General features: G+C 40.3%; 1 protein-coding gene across 1 annotated transcript in view; it reads left to right on the forward strand.

Annotated features, from left to right (window-relative positions):
• Positions 1 to 18,077, forward strand: part of MAP3K2 (mitogen-activated protein kinase kinase kinase 2) — a 30,173-nt gene extending 12,096 nt beyond the window's left edge. The window contains exons 9-13 of the mRNA XM_021706972.1: positions 1,500 to 1,648; positions 2,351 to 2,482; positions 10,034 to 10,163; positions 15,159 to 15,336; positions 16,789 to 18,077. Coding sequence (XP_021562647.1) covers positions 1,500 to 1,648; positions 2,351 to 2,482; positions 10,034 to 10,163; positions 15,159 to 15,336; positions 16,789 to 17,014 — 815 coding nt within the window. The 3' untranslated portion in view covers positions 17,015 to 18,077. The remainder of the gene's footprint in view (positions 1 to 1,499; positions 1,649 to 2,350; positions 2,483 to 10,033; positions 10,164 to 15,158; positions 15,337 to 16,788) is intronic.
• Positions 18,078 to 18,558: the final 481 nt, after the last annotated feature.

Raw genomic sequence — 18,558 nt, forward strand, 5'->3', positions numbered from 1 at the left:
CCTCAGCCTCCCAAAGGCGCGGGATTACAGGCTGAGCCACCGAGCCCGGCTGTCATTTTACACAGAATGCGGCATCAAGTATAGAACAGTGGAAACTGAGGTAAATAGAATGTGTTCCTGGAGATAGGCACAGCTTTTCTTTTACAAGGCCACTAGTGTAGGATTGAGTCAGACAAGTCAGAAGTTGTGCTTCTGGGGTTTGGATTTTGTTGTTGCTGTGGTCCCTGTGTACCACTGACTTCAGATTTCTCTAGTTGCCTTGTGCGGTTGTTCCAAAGATATTTTCTCAATAGTCCTTCTCTGCCCTCAGCAGCTGACCTTCCTTGTGTACTGCCTACTTCTCAGAGAGGGAGGGTTTATCTATGCCCTCACTTCTCACCCAGTAGTAGTAGTAAATTGCTGCTACCTGTTAGCCTAGTGAGGTGAGGCAGAACTGGAAGGTCCTGGGTTGTCCTATCCAGCTTCAGTATTAAGGAGGGTTTTTCCTCCCCGGTTTTCAGAGATGGGCTTTATCAGGAGCCCTGACCATCTTCCGGGAGTTGGAGAAATCTGTGGGCAGGGTCACAGAAGTTGTCTTGCCCTTCTCTTAGGGGCAGAGTTTTTTCTGTTCCATTTTCCTAGTGTCAGTGGATCTTGACCTGTAACCTGAGAATGACAGAGTTTGCTGCTCTTCTGCCTCAGCAGTTTAAGGCTCCTGTTTTTTAGGAGACAAGTGTGTGGGAGGGGCCATCTGCCTTTTCCTCAACAGTGGGCCTTCCCCTTCTCCAGGCCTCGGCCACCACATCAAGGGAGGCTTTCTCTGGTCTCCTGCTCCTGTGAGCACACAGTAGAAGTCCACAGAAAACACCTTTGAGGTGGTATGAACTCACCTGTGTCTGAATCTTCCAAGGGCTCAATACTTGTTTAACATGGAGCTGAGTTTGTCTTACCTACCTGTTTGGGTCTGTTTCTGTGCTTTGCAGCAGTGAGCCAGAGTTTGTGTTTTGTCTCTTCTCAGAGGTACTGGGTTTTCCTTAGATTTCAGGCTAGCTGGTTGCCCTGCAATTTCAGTTTCTGGGATGTGCAATACAAGTGATAATTGTGTACATTACCCAGTTTTGTTAGGATAGGAGTGATGTTCTGTCCCACTTTCTGCATTGTAGATAGAAACTGAAAAACTAGTTATAAGTATGGCTGCAATAAAAACTAGAAATGGTGGGTCATATAGTGTGTGCCATCTTAGATTGAGTAAAAGATGCTGTCATTTTTGTAATCAGAAAAAAATCATAGAAAAATATGAGTCATGGAGATGTGAATGTTTTTAGAATATTCATAGAAAACTGACTAAAGAGAAAATTTTGAAAGGTGGTGACCATGAATTTGGAACATTCATGATTTTCCCTTACAACCAAGCACATTCAAGTAAGGATATTACTAATATGGCGTAGTCCTTTGGTTCTTGACCATTTGTGTCCCATCTGATCATTTCAGCTTAAGAAAGTGTTTTTGTTCTTTTTCAGCACCTCGAGCGCCAACCAACTGGAGATTGGGCAAACTGCTTGGCCAAGGAGCCTTTGGCAGGGTCTACCTCTGTTATGATGTTGATACAGGAAGAGAATTGGCTGTTAAGCAAGTTCAGTTTGACCCCGACAGCCCTGAGACCAGCAAGGTAAAGATCACTGCAGAAATGACTTTGTCACGTTATAAAGAAACATTTTTGGTTTTTTTAGGCCAGGCGTGGTGGCTCACGTCTGTAATCCTAGCACTTTGGGAGGCCATGGCAGGATGATTGCTTGAGTCCAGGAGTTCAAGACCAGCCTAGGCAACATAATGAGACCCCGTCTGTACAAAAATTTAAAAAAAAAAAAAATTATCCAGGTTTAATTTATGTGCCTGTAGTCCTAATTACTTGGGAGGCTAAGGCAGAAGGATCGCCTGAGTCCAGGGGGTGCAGGCTGTGGTAAGCTGTGATTGAGCCACTGCACTTCTGCCTGAGCAATAGAGTAGGACCCTGACTCAAAAAAATAAATAAAAAGCATTTTTTACTAAAAAGCCAATATAACATGCAGTGGAATTTTGGGGTTTTTTTCTTAGTATAAATTATTTGCAGAACAATCAGATAATTTGTTTATCTACTTTGTACTGTGGATTTTTCTTTTTAATACTTCAGTTATATTCCTATTCTAATTTAGTGTTGCTTTAGCATACCATCAGTGACTGGTTAAAAAGTTATTGGTTAGAGACTTCAAAATGTTTGTTCCTTCAGAGATAAAAATTTCAGAATGAAATCACCTTAATAGTACCTGAAGTTAGAATTTTTTGCTTTTACTAACACTGTTGAAAAGACTTAACAGTGAGTTCTGTTTTTCAGGAAGTAAATGCACTTGAGTGTGAAATTCAGTTGTTGAAAAACTTGCTGCATGAGCGCATTGTTCAGTATTATGGCTGCTTGAGGGATCCCCAGGAAAAAACACTTTCTATATTTATGGAATATATGCCAGGGGTAAGTTAGTACATCTATTTAAAATCTTAGTTGATGAAAGAAAATAAACAAGAGTTTAGATGCTAAAATGTTAATAACCCTAATTAAGGACATTTTGGAAAAGTTTTAAATTAAAGCTGGATAATATCTTATTCCTGTACTCTTCATCTGTTTTTGTATTTTTTAACTCATTAATGCTGAAATATTCTAAAGTAGGTTACAGATATCATAGCAGTCTATCTTGCCTTAAATGCCCCCAAATGCCAATTATAGCAGATATATTCAAACTAGATTCCAGTCTAGGATCATACATTACATTTAATTGTTATGTCTCTTAAGTCTCTTTTTTTGTAGAGCAGTCAATTTTTACATGATATAGATTTGACAAAGAGACCAAGATAGCTGTTCTGTTGAGTCTTATCTCGTAAATTTATTTGGTTGCATTCTCATGGATTTTGTTAAATTTGTTCCTTTATCCCTTTATTTCCTATAAGCTCCAAGTTAGAGCTGATGTCTAAGTTATAGTCCAGCTGAACATTTTTTATTTGATACATCCGAGATGAAACTGTGAACTTCATGTTGCATTTTATCAGGAGACATACAGTTTCTAGTTGTTTCACTATAGGAGTGCTTAAGATTGACCATAGATGATTGATATCTTGATTCCAGCATTGTGGTTTTGTTTTGTTCTGCAGACTAGAAAATAATCTGAGGTCCAGTACTTTTTTAAGGCTGTAGTTTGAGCTATGGATCAGTGAAACTGTTTCTGGACCAAGATCTTATAATAATGTTCTTAACTATTCTCAGTATCACAAGAGCAACAGTAAATTTGTTTCTTATCATTATGAGTGATTATTTGTTCACAGTGACACCATTGTTAACCAGTGGGTTATCATTACTACCTCCTTGTTATTTTAAAATATTATAGCCGGGCTCGGTGGCTCAGCCTGTAATCCCGCGCCTTTGGGAGGCTGAGGTGAGTGGATTGCCTGAGCCCGTGGGTTCAAGACCCGCCTGGGCAGCGAGACCTCATCTCTACAATAAATCAAAAAATCAGCCGGGCGTGGTGGTGCATGCCTGTAATTCCAGCTACTCGGAAGGCTGAGGCAGAAGGATCGCCGGAGCCCAGTGGGTCGAGGCTGTGGTGGCCGGGAGCGGCCACTGCACTCCAGTCTGGGCGACAGAGTGAGACTCCCACTCAAAAAATAAATAAATAAATAAAATAAAATATTATATTGCCAGGATGGGCATGGTGGCTCATGCCTGTAATCCCAGCCCTTTGGGAAGCCAAGGTGAGAGGTTTGCTTGACCCCAGGAGTTTGAGACCATCCTAGGCAACATAGCGAGATCTTGTCTCTACAAAAAAAAAAAATCAAAAAATTAGTCGGACATGGTTGCATGCACCTGTAGTCCCAGCTACTTGGGAGGCTGAGGTGGAAGGATCACCTGAACCCCAAAGATCAAGACTGTGGTGAGTTGTGATTATTCTATTGCACTCCAGCCTGGGCAACAGAATGAGACCCCAACTCAAAAAGAAATTTTTTTTTTATATAAAAAAAAAAAATTCTGTTGCCAATGTAAATTGGTTTTTAAATATCCTCTTTGGAAAACAAACTGAGAAATATATTAAAGATCTTAAAAATATTGAAGCCTTTTAACTTGGTAGTTTCACAGAAATGTATTCTACAAAAGTAATCCAAAAGAAAGGAAAAATTCTGTACATTTAGTACTATCTGTGTTGGAGAAAAACGGAAATATTAGTGCCCACAGTGGAAGCAAGTCATGATGGTATTGTGTTAAAAATAAAAATTATGAAGGCCGTCTAGTAAAGTTGGAAGAAGTACTTGTGGTGTGTGTGTGTGTGTGTGTGTGTGTGTGTGTGTTTTGAGTCAGGGTCTTACTGTGTTGCCCAGACAGGAATGCAGTGGCATGATCACAGCTCACCGCTTCCTGAAACTGGTGGGCTAAAGCAGTTCTCCCTCCTCAGCGTCCCAAGTAACTGGGACCACTGGCACGTGCCACCATACCTGACTAATTTATTTATTTTTTTGTAGAGACAAGGTCTTGCTCTGTTGCCCAGGTTGGTCTTGAACTCCTGGGCTCAAGCAATCCTCCCGCTTCAGCCTCCCCAAGGATTACAGGTGTGAACTGCCGTGCCTGACTGAGAAAGTATTTGAAATAAGAGAGAAGAATATAAAGTACTATTTAATGACGATCATGATATTAACAATGTATCTGTATTTGGACAAGGATAGAAGAAACTTAGAAAATGAAAGTGTGTTGAGATTGTGATATGTTTTTCTCCTATGTAGATTTCCATTACTGTTTGTGACATAAATATTTAAATGAAAATAGAAAATAATTACACATAAGTACAAATAAAGACCCAGACTGCTGAAAATAAAACTGATTAAAACATTTAAGCCGGGTGCGGTGGCTCACACCTGTAATCCCAGCATTTCAGGAGGTGAAGGTGAGAGGATTGCCTGAGCCCATGGGTTTGGGACCAGCCTCAGCAACATGGCGAGACTTCAACTCTACAATAAACCAAAAACTTAGCTGGGTGCATACCTGTAGTTCCAGTTACTTGGAAGACTGAGGGGGAAGGATTGCCTGAGCCCAGCGGGTTGAAGTGGCCATGAGCGTGCCACTGAACTCCAGCCTAGGTGACAGAGTGAGACTGACTAAAAAAAAAAAAAAAAAAAACACTTAGTTGACTAAAACTGATTTACGTTACAAATGGAGTTGTGTAATTTTTATATATTTAGTCATCTTAAGACTAAATCAGGACTATTTAGGAAGAGGCAGTAGATCGTGTTTCTCGTTAGATACCCATGGTTTTATAAGGACATCCATCTTCTTCAAAGCATAAATTGTCATTCCTTGAATTTGAAAAACACATTGCTAAACTAATAATAACTCATTAGCTAGGTGCGGAGGCTCAAACTCGAAATCCCAGCACTTTGGGAGGCAGATGCGAAATGATTGCTTGAGCTCAGGGATTCAAGACCAGCCTGAGCAACATGGCGAGACCTTGTCTCTACAATAAATAAAAAAATTAGCCGGGCGTGATGGCACACACCTGTAGTTCCAGCTACTTGGGAGGCTGCGATAGAGAGATCACCTGAGCCCAGCAAGTGGAGGCTGCAGTGGCCGGGAGTGTGCCACTGCACTCCAGCCTGGGCGACAGAGTGAGACTCCAACTCGAAAAAAAAATCAATAACTTGTTGGTAATCTAAATGGTTTATACAACATATGGTAAGCTCATGGCAGTCACTAGACAGGTACATGATCCTGGACTTCCTTGAAATCCCAAGCTTGTGAATGATGACGTACAATTTCTCTCATTAAACTTAGTGTGATGCCCAACCCACTCATGGTAGCCACACACCAAAAATAAAATCCCTTGACGTTCATCTAACCAAAGCGATGGAAGATCTTTACAATGAGAACTACAAAACACTGCTCTAAGACATCAGATAGGACACAAAGGGAAGAACATCCTGTGGTCATGGATTAGAAGAATTAATATTGTCAAGATGTCCATTCTACCCAAGGCAATCTATAGATTCAGCTCAATTCCTGTCAAACTACCAGCATCATTTTTCACAAACACAGAAAAGACAATATTGAAGCCAAAAAGAGCCCAAATAGTTAAGGCCAAGGCTGGAGGCATCATACTTCCAGACTTCAAACTTCGCTACAAGGCTACAGCAGCCAAGCTAGCATGGTACTGGTATAAAAATAGACACTTAAACCAATGGATCAGGGACAGAGAATCCAGAAATAAAACCGCAGACCTTCAACCAACTCATCTTGGACAAAGCTGACCAAAACAAACACTGGGGAAAGGAAACCATATTTAGCAAATAGTGCTAAGAAAACTGACTGACCACATGCAGAGGAATGAAGTTTGACCCCTACCTATCACCATATGCAAAAATTAACTCAAAATAGATCGAGGATTTAAATGTGAAACCTCAAACTATGAGAATTTTAGAAGAAACCTAGGAATTACCCTCCTGGACATTGGCCTAGGCTATGAATTTATGACCAAGTCCTCAAAAGCAAATGCAGCAAAATATAAAATTGACAGATCGGACCGTATCAAGCTTACAAGTTTTTGCATAGCAGAAGAAACCATCAAGAGAGTAACAGACAGCTCACATACTGGGAAAAATTATTTGTAAGTTATGTATCCTACAAAGGCCTAACATCCAGGATCCATAGGAACTCAAACGAATTGAGTTTGAGTTTCTCTTTTCCTAAAGGAAAAAAAAAACAAAAACCAATAACCTCATTAAAAAGTGGGCAAAGGGCAGACACTCCTTAAAGTAAGACATACAAGTAGCCAACAAACGTGAAAAAATGCTCAGCTTCACTATTGGAGAAATGTCAATCAGAACTACAGTGAGATGCCAGTTGACATCCATCAGGATGGCTATCATTTAAAAGTCAAAAACAACAGATGTTGATGAGACTAGAGAGAAAAGGAAATGCTCCTACACTGTTGATGGTAAGCTAGTTCAGCCTTTGTTGAAAGCAATGTGGTGATTTCTCAAAGGACTTAAAAATTAAGCTACCATAGGATCCAGCAAACCCACTCTTGAGAGCATACCCAGAGGAACGTAAGTCACTTTACCGGAAAGTCACCTGCATGCGTATGTTTTTTGCCTCACTATTCACAATAACAAAAATATGGAACCAACCCAGATGCCCATTGAAAGTGGACTAGGTGAAGAAAATGTGGTTCATGCTATCTGTAATAGAATACTATGCAGTCTTAGAAACAACAACAAAAAAAAATCATGCCCTGTGCAGCAACGTGGATGCAGCCAGAGACCATTGTTCTAAGTGAACTGTCACAGAAATAAAAAACTGAATACTGCATGTTCTCACTCATAAGTGGGCAGGAGGGCACAAAGGTGGGAGCAACAGATGCTGGGCACTGCTATAGGAGGGAGGGGGGATAAGGGACACACAGCCACCCGTTGGATACTATGTTCACTGCTTGGGTGGGGTAGAGGGCTCAGGAGAAGTCCAGACTTGGCCTTCACACAATTCACTTATGTAGCAAATCCTCACATGTGCCCCACAACTCTTAAAAAAATTAGTGTGGTGCCCTAGATTCAAGCTTTTTCAAAATTGTCATTCCATTCTTCAGTTTTCAGACTTAGTATTTCACTCCTTAGTTTATCTAGAACTACTTTCAGACGTAGAACTATAACTTTCTTTTACTTTCAGTATCTGGACTAGCACTTGGCTTCCCTCTATTACTTTTTCACACACACACACACACACACACACACACACACATTCTTTTTAAGGCAGTGTTTCTCAACCTGTTTCAGTTGTACACACTGAAGTTAACATTTTGATAGTATATGGGCTAAGCGGTATACACTGATAGAGCTATTAGTAGCCATAGGCCACTGACCCAGTTGTCCAGAGGGTCCATAACTCTGTTATTTATTTGTCACCCTACAGGTATTTTTTGGCCTATTGTTTGGAAAGCTCTGTTTTAGCAGAGTTATTCTGTGTATTAATACAAGTAGAGACACAGTAAATAGACTGTGAACAAACAAGCCACATTGAATTGTAGATGTGAGTGGTTGACTGGGCACATCCACTGCCTAAGGCTTTCCATATGAGTGTTTGCAGTTTGGTTCACTGAATTGCAAACTGTTCCTTCTCCAGGCATGGCTCATGAATAGTGGAAATGACAAATGGTTAAATCTGTAAAATCCAAGGATCTACCTTCATATGACAGAGTTCATGATTTACCAAGATTCAAGGAAAGGCAGAAACAATAGGATATCTTTTCTTATTGAAAAGAGATTTGTCCTTCAGGAAGCACTTATTCTCCTCTAAAAGAGGATCTTGATATCTTATAAAAAGTGATGAGTATTAATCAAGCTTGCACATTGAAATCACTAGAGAAGCTTTTTAAGAATTCGAGTACCTATGTTCGAGACTGATTCTGCATTCTCAGAGATGGCACCTCATCCTGTCCTAAGAAACACTTAAGAAAATTTGAAATTTCCCTTTAATATATATTTTTTATGTCTTAAACTCGAGTATTGAATATATAAAGAAAAAACTTAAAAATCTTACATGTGTTGTGATTTTCTGATCATGCCCATTATTTCTTCTAAGACATAAAGGCAGCAGATGTCAATACAAACTGAAAACTATAAAACTTGGGCGGTGGCTCAAACCTGTAATCCCAGCACTTTGGGAGGCTGAGGCAAGAGGATTGCCTGAGCCCAGGGGTTTGAGACCAGCCTGGGCAACTTGGTGAGTCCTTGTCTCTACAATAAATTAAGAAAAATTAGCCAGGCTTGGTGGCACATGCCTGTAGTTCCAGCTACTTGGAAGTCTGAGGCAGCAGGTCGAGGCTGTGATGGCCATGAGTGTGCCACTGCACTCCAACCTGGGCAACAGAGTGAGACTCAAAAAAAAAAAAAAAAAAAGCACTGTTAAAAAACAGAATAGCAACAAAATAAGTAAAATTCAAGTAGGACATGCTTAGATAAGTGAGTAGAAAAAACAAAAATATATTCAAGACAAAAGAAAAAGCAAGATAAAAGTACTTGAGAATTTTTTAAAACAGGATTACAAGGAATAGGAGATAGAGTCACCATAATCATAGAAACAAGAGCATTGGTCAAAAAATACTTTTTAAAGGCTTTCTTTAGCTGTAACCTAAAGTCTTCACCTTCCACAGATCTAGTCAGGGAATGTGGATGACTTTTATGTTAAATTGTATGGCCTATTATGTCTTTACTGAGATTTCCTGCCCTCTCCAACTACAGCCTCCTAGTCATGAACTAGGACTCTTAAAAAAGTTAGACTCGGCTGGGTGCAGTGGCTCAAGCCTGTAATCCCAGCACTTTGGAAAGCTGAGGTGAGGGGATTGCCTGAGCCCACAGGTTCAAGAACAGCTTGGGCAACTTGACGAGACCTCATCTCTACAATAAATCAAAAAATTAACCAGGCATGGTAGTGTGCGCCTGTAGTTCCGGCTACTTGAAAGGCTGAGACAGAAGGATCGCCTGAGCCCAGGGGTCGTTGCCAGGGTGACCATGAGCATGCTACTGCACTCCAGCTGACTTTTAAAAAGAGTTAGGCTAGGTACAGTGACTCATGCCTGGAGGGTCACTTGAGGCCGCAAGTTCGAGGCTAGCCTGAGCAACATAGCTCAGTTTTTATTTAACCGTTTTTATTGACATCTGCTGCCTTTATTTCTCAGAAGAGGTAATGGGCATGATTAGAAAATCAGAATACATGTAAGGTTTTAAAGTTTTTTCTACAAAAAAATGGGGGGGAAAGTCAGCTGGGTGTGGTGGCACATACCTATAGTCCCAGCTACTCAGGAGGCTGAGGCAGGAAGATCACTTGAGCCCAGGAGGTTGAGGCTTCAGTGAACTTTGATTGCACCACTGCATTCCATTCTGGGCAAAAGAACAAGACCCTGTGTCTAAAAAATTTTTTTAAATAAAAACAAAGATTTAATAGTGGTTTTCATTTCAAACCACACAATAGCTTTGTTGTTGTTTTCTGTTATTCTAGGGTTCAATTAAGGACCAATTAAAAGCTTATGGAGCTCTTACTGAGAATGTGACTAGGAAATACACTCGTCAGATTCTGGAAGGTGTTCATTATTTGCACAGTAACATGATTGTTCATAGAGATATCAAAGGTAAGTAGTACGGTATTTTTTAAGTACACAGTTCTTTGTTAATGTGAATGAAACAAGTGATATGGTTAAGACATTAAACCTTTAAATTAACATTACTGGTGTGAGCCACTGTGCCTGGCCAAAAAAGTCTCCTCATCTACCTCTAAAATATCACAGGGAAGGCAGGCGTAGTAGCTTATGCCTGTAATCCCAGCACTTTGGGAGGCAGAAGCAAGAGGATTGTCTGAGTCCCGGGGTTCAAGACCAGCCTGGGCAACCTGGTGAGATCTCGTCTCTACAATAAATGAAAAAATTAGCTGGGTGTGGTGGAGCACACTTGTGGTTCCACTACTTAGAAGGCTGAGGCGGAAGGATCACCTGAGCCCAGTAGGTCAAGGCTGCGGTGGCTGCGAGTGTACCATTGCACTCCAGCCTGGGCGACAGAGTGAGACTCTGACTCAAAGAAAATAAAAATAAATAAATGAATCACAGGGAAATGGTTCTCTTGCTTTTCCATGGACTCCATTAGTGTTCCATCAGATCAGTTCTGGTCTCCACAAGTGGGCGGCTCTGTTTTAGGGGGTTCACAAAATCAGTAAAGTTTAAAAGACCATACCAGTGAGCCCAGGCTTACACCTTGCATAGACATTAGGCTAGAATGGCTAAGAGTAGGGCCTCTGCCACCACATGACCTGATTCAAATTCAGGCTTTATCCGTCACTAACTCTGTGGCCTTGGACACGTTACTCAATCTCTGTATGCCTTAGTTCCTTGTTCTTAAATGAGAGAGAGAATGTATCCAGCTCATAGAATTCTTGTAAGGATTAAATGAGTTAGTATATGTAATATGCTTAAAACTGCCTGGTACCTAGAAAGTTCTCAAAAGTTAGTTACAGTGGTGTGACATACTTTATTTTGAGATCAAACTTAAAGTCATGGGAATAGAAGTCGTTACCTAGAGAAGGAATAAAGAGGAGGGAAGAACAAAGCCCCGAACTGAGCTTTGATGAACTCCAACTCTGTTAAACTCACTTTTTAAAACTCAAAAACTCAACTGTTTTCAGGGATCAGGTATGTAAATAAATACATAAAGTGACACAACAGTGAGTGATGGGGATTGAGTACTTAAAACTCTACTCTGCAGAGCATACCTGGAAGTTTCATTCTGTAAAAAGTGGGTTGTGACCCCAAATTTAGAAATCACTTTATTAATCAGTGAAAATAATAAACAAATAGCCTGACGTGATATGCATCTGTTGTCTCAGCTACTCAGGAGGCTATAAGCAGACAACGTAGTTTCTTCATAAACTGCAAAGAGAAAAAGGAAATTAGAGTCAGCTGTAGTCTAGGAAAGACTTAATAGGTCTATCAGTGAGTCTTTGTATGGATCTTATTTGGATTTTGATGTCTTTAATGTAACAAATTGAGCATCAGCTATATATTTCATAATACTAAGAAATTATTCATCCTCTTAGTTGTAAGAATCCTTATCTTTTAAAGATATGTTCTGAACTATTTATTGATCATGATGTCTTGAATTTTGCTTCAAATTCTAGAGAGGAGAAGGAAGAGTGGTTGGCAGTATGGTTGGGCAGGATTGTCCAGAGGTTGGGGCTGGCTGGTGGCTGCATAGACTGTTTTACTTTTGTGTATGTTTAAAGTCTCCTTTTTAAATTAAGAAAAAAAAATTTTTTTTTTAGAGACAATGTCTCAGTCTTTCACTCAGGCTGGAGTGTAATGACACAATCACAGCTCGCAGCAGCCGCAAACTCCTGGGCTCAAGTGATCTTCCACTTCAGCCTACCGAGTAACTGAGACTACAGGCATGTCCTACCATGCCCGGCCAATTTTTTATTTTTCTTTTTTTGTGGAGACAGAGTCTTCCTACATTGCCCAGGCTGATCTCAAACTTCTGACTTGAAGCAATCCTTCTGCCTCAATCTCCTAAAGTGCTAGGATTACTGGTGTGAGCCACTGTGCCTAGCCAAAAAAAGTCTCCTTAGTAACTTACTTTTAACTTATCTAAAATAAGTTTTTAAAAAGTAGAAAACTATGTTGGGAACTTGGCTGCCTATTTTCTCCTCATGACCTCCTGTGGATGTGCATTGGTTCAGCATTGGCGGTTTCTTCCAGAAATACTTCTCCCTGTGTGTGACCTACCTGGGTCTTCTTCCTCACTCATAGTCCTGCTTGTAGTCAGCAAAACTGACTTGTTTGTTGTCCTTCCACTGGTTAAATCTTTTAGAGATGGTGGCTTTTTTGGCTGCCCTTTTTAAAGTATTCTGGATAGTAGGAGATGTGAAATAGGCAACGCGGTTTTAGAGTATCACTAGGACTGAGGCACATTTAAGCTTAAGTCATGTGGAGAATGGATCCTGAACTCTCCCCTGGAGAGACTTTGGAGAACCATCATGGACTAGACTGGAGAATTTGCTGGGAGAACAGAAAGATAAGTACAGAAGCTCCTAAGAAGGGTAGGAAGTCTATATTATCTCCAGTCTATAATGTAGTTTTTTTTTCTTTTTTGAATCGGGTCTTACTCTTCACCCAGGCTGGAGTATGGTGACATGATTACAGCTAACCGCAGCCTCAAACTCCTGGGTTTAAGTAGTCCTTCCGCCTCAGCCTCCCAAGTAGCTTGAACTATAGGCACATGCCACCATGCCTAGCTAATTTTTTTATTTTTTGTAGAGATGAGATCTTGCTTTGTTGCCCAGGCTGTTCTTGAACTCCTGGGCTCAAGCAGTCCTCTCACCTCACCCTTCCAAAGTGCAGGGCTTACAGGCCTGGCCCATAATGTAGATTTTTCTACACCATTCACTCTTCTTCTTAGAGACCTTTTGTTCCCCCCGAAGTATAGAAGACAAAAAAAAGAATATTTTTTTATTTTTTGATGTAAAATCTGGTTAGTGTTATGGAAGGCGTAAACATAAGAACTGAAAAAATAAAATTAGATAAAGTAAATGGCTTATTGAAAAACTAGTCATTTATGGGAAAAGTTAAAAATGAGAAAAGAAATAATTTTTAAAAGATAGAAGCTAGACTCATAATCCCAGAAAAAAAGACTGAGTTTTGAAAGTGATAAGGAGGAAGCTAGAGAATAAAAAAACTAATGAACCTCGTGCCAAGATCTTGGTTTTGAGACCATTCACAGCAATAAAGCCAAGCCTCCTTGGCGAGGTGACTGATTCTGGGACTGGTACAGGATATACACAAGATGCCAGGAATATCTTCTAGTGCCAGAAAAAGAAAGTGCTCAAAAATAACTCCCCAAACAAAAACAAGAATACAATGATGGGGGTATGGCAAAGGGACACAGGAGCCATACCCCTATGGGAAAAGAACTCCCAGTGGCCAAAGCTGATACAACTGGAGCAGTGGTTTTGGGTTATCACCCAAAGTTATAAAATAAATATCCTGCATTCATGGTGATATGAACGAATGATTTAATAAATGGGAGAAGGGAGACAAATCTCCCCTGCAGAATAATTCCAAATAATGTATGTAGCTACTCAGCCTGGAGCATAACTCCCTATTCCTGAATCGTGGGCTATACATGGCGAATGTCTTCCGAATGTATGTGTGGAAAGAGCAGACAGGGAGAAGGACTTTGCAGTGAAGAACCCGACGAGCACCACCTCAAGCCAGGTGATCAAGATCAACATGAACAGTGTTGTTGGCAGTGTGTGTCTTTACGGCCATGTGATGAAGCCTGGCATGGTGGCTCGTGCCTGTAATCCCAGGACTTGTGGGAGGTGGAGGCGAGAGGACTGCGTGAGTCCAAGGGTTCAAACCAGCCTAGGCAACTTGCGAGACCTTGTCTCCACCATAAATTTTAAAAATAAAAATTAGCCAGACGTGGTGACACACGCTTATGGTTCTAGCTACTTTGAAGGCTGAGGCAGATGAATTGCCTGAGCCCAGCAGGTCAAGGCTGCCCTGAGCATGCCATTGCACTCCAGCCTGGGTGACAGAGTGAGACTCTGACTCAAAAAAAAAGAAAAAAAAGATCATGTGATGAGAATGGCACTTTTCCTGTTGGTCTTTCTCCCAAAAACTTATAGCCCTAGACTAATCATGAGAAAACCATGAACCAAATGCTCATTGAACATTCTCCAAAAACCTCAGAAACGTGAGGCCGTCAAAAACAAGAAAAGTCTGAGGAAGAGTATTATTTAAGAGGAGCCTAAGGAGACATGATGGTGAAAGGTAGCCTGGGATCCTGAGACAGAAAAAGGACATTCGGGAGAAACTGAGGCGATCCAAACGAAGTGTGGACTTCAGTTAATAATAGTGTGTTGATACTGGTGCGTTAATTGTGACCGATATGCCATACAAATACAAGATGTTTAATAGGGAAACTGGGTGTGGGGTGTATGGAATTCTCTATGCTCTTTGCAATAAGTCCGAAAATCTACAACTGTCCAAAATACAAAGTTTGTTGTAAAAGTAAATGAAATTTTAAAACTGAGGGAAATCTCAAATATTAAAATATTGGGAATTGAGAGGTAAAACTAATATCAAGCAAGACTTCCTAGGAAGAAAACTTTAAAATAAGTAACAGCAGTGGGGGGAGGGAAGTGCTCGAAGCTTTGGAGGATGAAGCTCCCTCGAAAGTTCCTGGGGGAAAGCTGGCTTCTCAGGGAAGCAGCTTCAGCCGTGGGCTTCTTACTTTATGGCAGAGAGCCTGGGGCCCCGAATCTGTGTTTCCTTGTCCGTTCCTGAGCTTCATTCTTAGGCCTTTTCGCCTTTCCCTCTTCACCTTCACCTCCAAGCTGCGCCAGCCCTTTTCTGTCTTGAGCGTACACAGGCTGCCCTAAACATTCAGCGTTCGTGCAGCTGATCCTTAATGAGCACCAGCTGTGTAACTGGCATTCTGTTGGCTGCTGCTAGGAAGGAGAGCGTCTTCATCTTGGAGACAGATCGAAGCGTCTGTGGAGTAAATCTCGACTGTTGCTCCTTTATATTCCAGACTGCCAATAAAATTAATGAAATTAGTCTGTTTCTTATTTTTAGGCGCAAATATCCTGCGAGATTCAACAGGCAACGTCAAACTAGGAGATTTTGGGGCCAGCAAACGGCTTCAGACCATCTGTCTCTCAGGGACAGGAATGAAGTCTGTCACAGGCACACCGTACTGGATGAGCCCTGAAGTAATCAGTGGTGAAGGTTATGGCAGAAAAGCAGATATCTGGTAGGTTTTGATGTGATATGCTGGAAACTACCTGCCACTTTATTTATTTCCAGCCAGGATTGAAATTACTGAGGCAAATTTAGATTATCTTTTGTACTTTTGAAATAGGATGTAAGAATTGCAAGGATTTACACCATTTTAATATTATTACTCATTGAGGCTTATAATTGACTATAGTCCTTGAACTTATCTTTCTTTCTCTTTTTTTTTTCTCTCCTACTTTTTATGTTAGAATTGTGGGGTATAAGTCAGGGTTAGGTATACGAATACTCATCGTGCAGGCGCCCTTAGTGATGAGGTATGCCCCCATCTTTCATTCGTTAGGAAGAGTTTTGTCTTAAGCAAAGCTCAACATTGAAAACCTACTTTTAGCCGGACTCTGTGGCTCAGCCTGCAATCCAGCGCCTTTGGGAGGCTGAGGTGAGCGGATGGCCTAAGCCCGCGGGTTCGAGACCCGCCTGGGCAGCGGGACCTCATCTCTGCAATAAATCAAAAAATCAGCCAGGCGTGGTAGCACATGCCTGTAATTCTGGCTACTCAGAAGACTGAGGCGGAAGGATCGCCGGAGCCCAGCAGGTCGAGGCTGCAGTGGCTGGGAGCGGCCCCTGCACTCCAGTCTGGGCGACAGAGTGAGACTCTGACTCAAAAACAAAAAAAGCCCTACTTTTATTTTATTTCCCTGAAGAACTTTAAAAGTAATTAATCCGTGTTGTCAGTATCTTGGAATTCAATTAATGTTTACCTTCTTAATAATTTTAAGTTAAAAGAAGAAAAATGGCCATTTTCTCCTTCCTACCCAGGAAAGATGTTATTTTATTTTATTTTTATTATCATTTTTTTGAATAGGAGTCTCACTCTGTCACCCATACTGAAGTGCAATGGCACGCTCATGGCCACCACAGCCTCCACTTGCTTGGCTCAGGTGATCCTTCCACCTCAGCCTTCTAAGTAGCTGGAACCACAGGCGCATGCCACCATGTCCAGCTAATTTTTTGATTTATTGTAGAGACAAGGTCTCGCCAAGTTGCCCAGGCAGTCCTCTCGCCTCCACCTCCAAAGTTCTGGGATTATAGACATGAGCCACCATGCCTGGCCAGAGAATATTTTGACAGACATTCATTTTAGGCATCTAAAGGCAAATGATTATTTTAAATGTTAAAAATTATTTTAACATCAGGTTAGGAAATTATATAAGACAAAAACAATAAAATGAATAGTGTTCTTTGCCCAACCATTTGAGTTACGTGACAGTCATTACATCGTGGCATATTTTCATTGATTTTTATGCTTAAATTAGTTTTTTATAATTATAACCTTTTAATGAAACTTTAAACTTGAAATCAAGTCATATTTACATATATATGAATTTCACTCCTGTTTCTCATTTTCTAACTAACTAGCTTTCTTTCATGATGTTATTTGTGTAATATATTTCTTTTTATTTCTTTTTAGGAGTGTAGCATGTACTGTGGTAGAAATGCTAACTGAAAAGCCGCCTTGGGCTGAATTTGAAGCAATGGCTGCCATCTTTAAAATCGCCACTCAGCCAACAAACCCAAAGCTGCCACCTCATGTCTCAGACTATACTAGAGATTTCCTCAAACGGATTTTCGTAGAGGCCAAACTGAGACCATCAGCTGATGAACTCCTACGGCACATGTTTGTGCATTATCACTAGCAGCCAGTAACCTCTCCTGTGCCTCTACCCCGCTCCCACCTATTCATTGACCTTCTCTCTGACTGCACTTTTCTTTTTTTATAAAAAAAGAGAGATGGGGGAGAAAAAAGACAAGAGGGAAAGTATTTCTCTTGATTCTTGGTTAAATTTGTTTAATAATAATAGTAACCTAAATTTTTTATATTTAATCTTTTTTTCCTTACAAAAACTTGAAACTTCTTTTTTTTTTAATTTTTATAATGTACTGATGTGGTTCAGAGAGATAAAGCACTTTAGTACATAGTCACTCTTTTTAGTACAAATCATTTGGAATACCTAAAGATTGTAGAGTCTTTCTTGTATCACGGACATATCAGTGGTGTTTGGGAGACATGGAAAATAAGGAGAAGAAAATGATGTATAATTTGTAGTTTTTAGGGATAGTATTTAAAGTAGATCCTCATTTGTGAGGTTGAGCCCTAAACTTGAGTTTAGGGTAGAGGTACTCAAAGAATATAGATTCCTTCTTATGTCTGTATTCTTTAGATCCTAACCTCTGTCTACCAAGCATTTTGCTCAGTAGGAATCTTGATAGAAGATATGAATCTCTAAGAGGTATGTTTATTTGTTAACTCTAACCCGTAAAATAAGCAAATACACTATAATAGATCCATGTTACTGGAGTCTGTAAACCTTGAGGGATAGCTTTCTGCTTAAACAAAATCCTGTTTCATTTTAAAGTCAATGAGCAGATCCAAGTAAAAGTCAAAAGGAGATTGCTCTCGTTGTGTGTGAGCAGTAGAAGAAACCACATTTGCTAGTTAGTAGAAATAAAGAAAAAAAAAAGAACTGAGTATTTAGTGCATTTTAAACTATGTTCTTTACTTGAGGGGGCAAGTCCCAAAATTAAAGGAATGGAGAAATAATTAAAATCATGTATACTACCTTCCTACTTCTAGCTCCTGATTCTTCACAGATAACATTTTTAGTACCTAAGAGTTTGGCCAGGAGTATCCATGTGTTATGTCATGAGATGAAACCCTTGTTCTTGGGATCACAGAATATTAAAGTACCTCAAAAAAAATATCATGTAAACAGTTGTTGTCAATGGTGGAGCAAGCATAATTTCGCTTGGCATTTGACAATTCCTGGAGACACTTTCGGTTGTCACAACTCAAAGAATATTACTGGCATCTAGTGGGTAGAGGCCAGGGATGCTTCTAAATGAACTGTAATACACAAGGAAAGCTACCTTGCCCCTAAAGAATTATTCTGCCCAAAATGTGAAAAGTGCCAAAATTGAGAAACCCTGATGTAAAGAAATAGTCCCATTTATAAACTGAAAACAAGCATTTACAAATGCAAAAAAGTGAATTTCAAAGAGAAAGCGATGTGACGCAGAAGGATTTTACAAGAGCAGATACTGCTATTTTAAGTCAGGAGTGAATTATCTCAACAAATAGCCATCACTTCCTTACCAGCTGCATATTCCACCCAAATCAGTAATGCTTCCATTTTAGAAACAAAATGAATTTGAATACTGAAGCTTTTGAACTCAGCCATCT

The sequence above is a fragment of the Carlito syrichta genome, unplaced genomic scaffold (genome assembly GCF_000164805.1).
Source record: "Carlito syrichta isolate Samal-C Ts95f unplaced genomic scaffold, Tarsius_syrichta-2.0.1 Scaffold316266, whole genome shotgun sequence".
NCBI classification, from domain to species: Eukaryota; Metazoa; Chordata; class Mammalia; order Primates; family Tarsiidae; genus Carlito; species Carlito syrichta.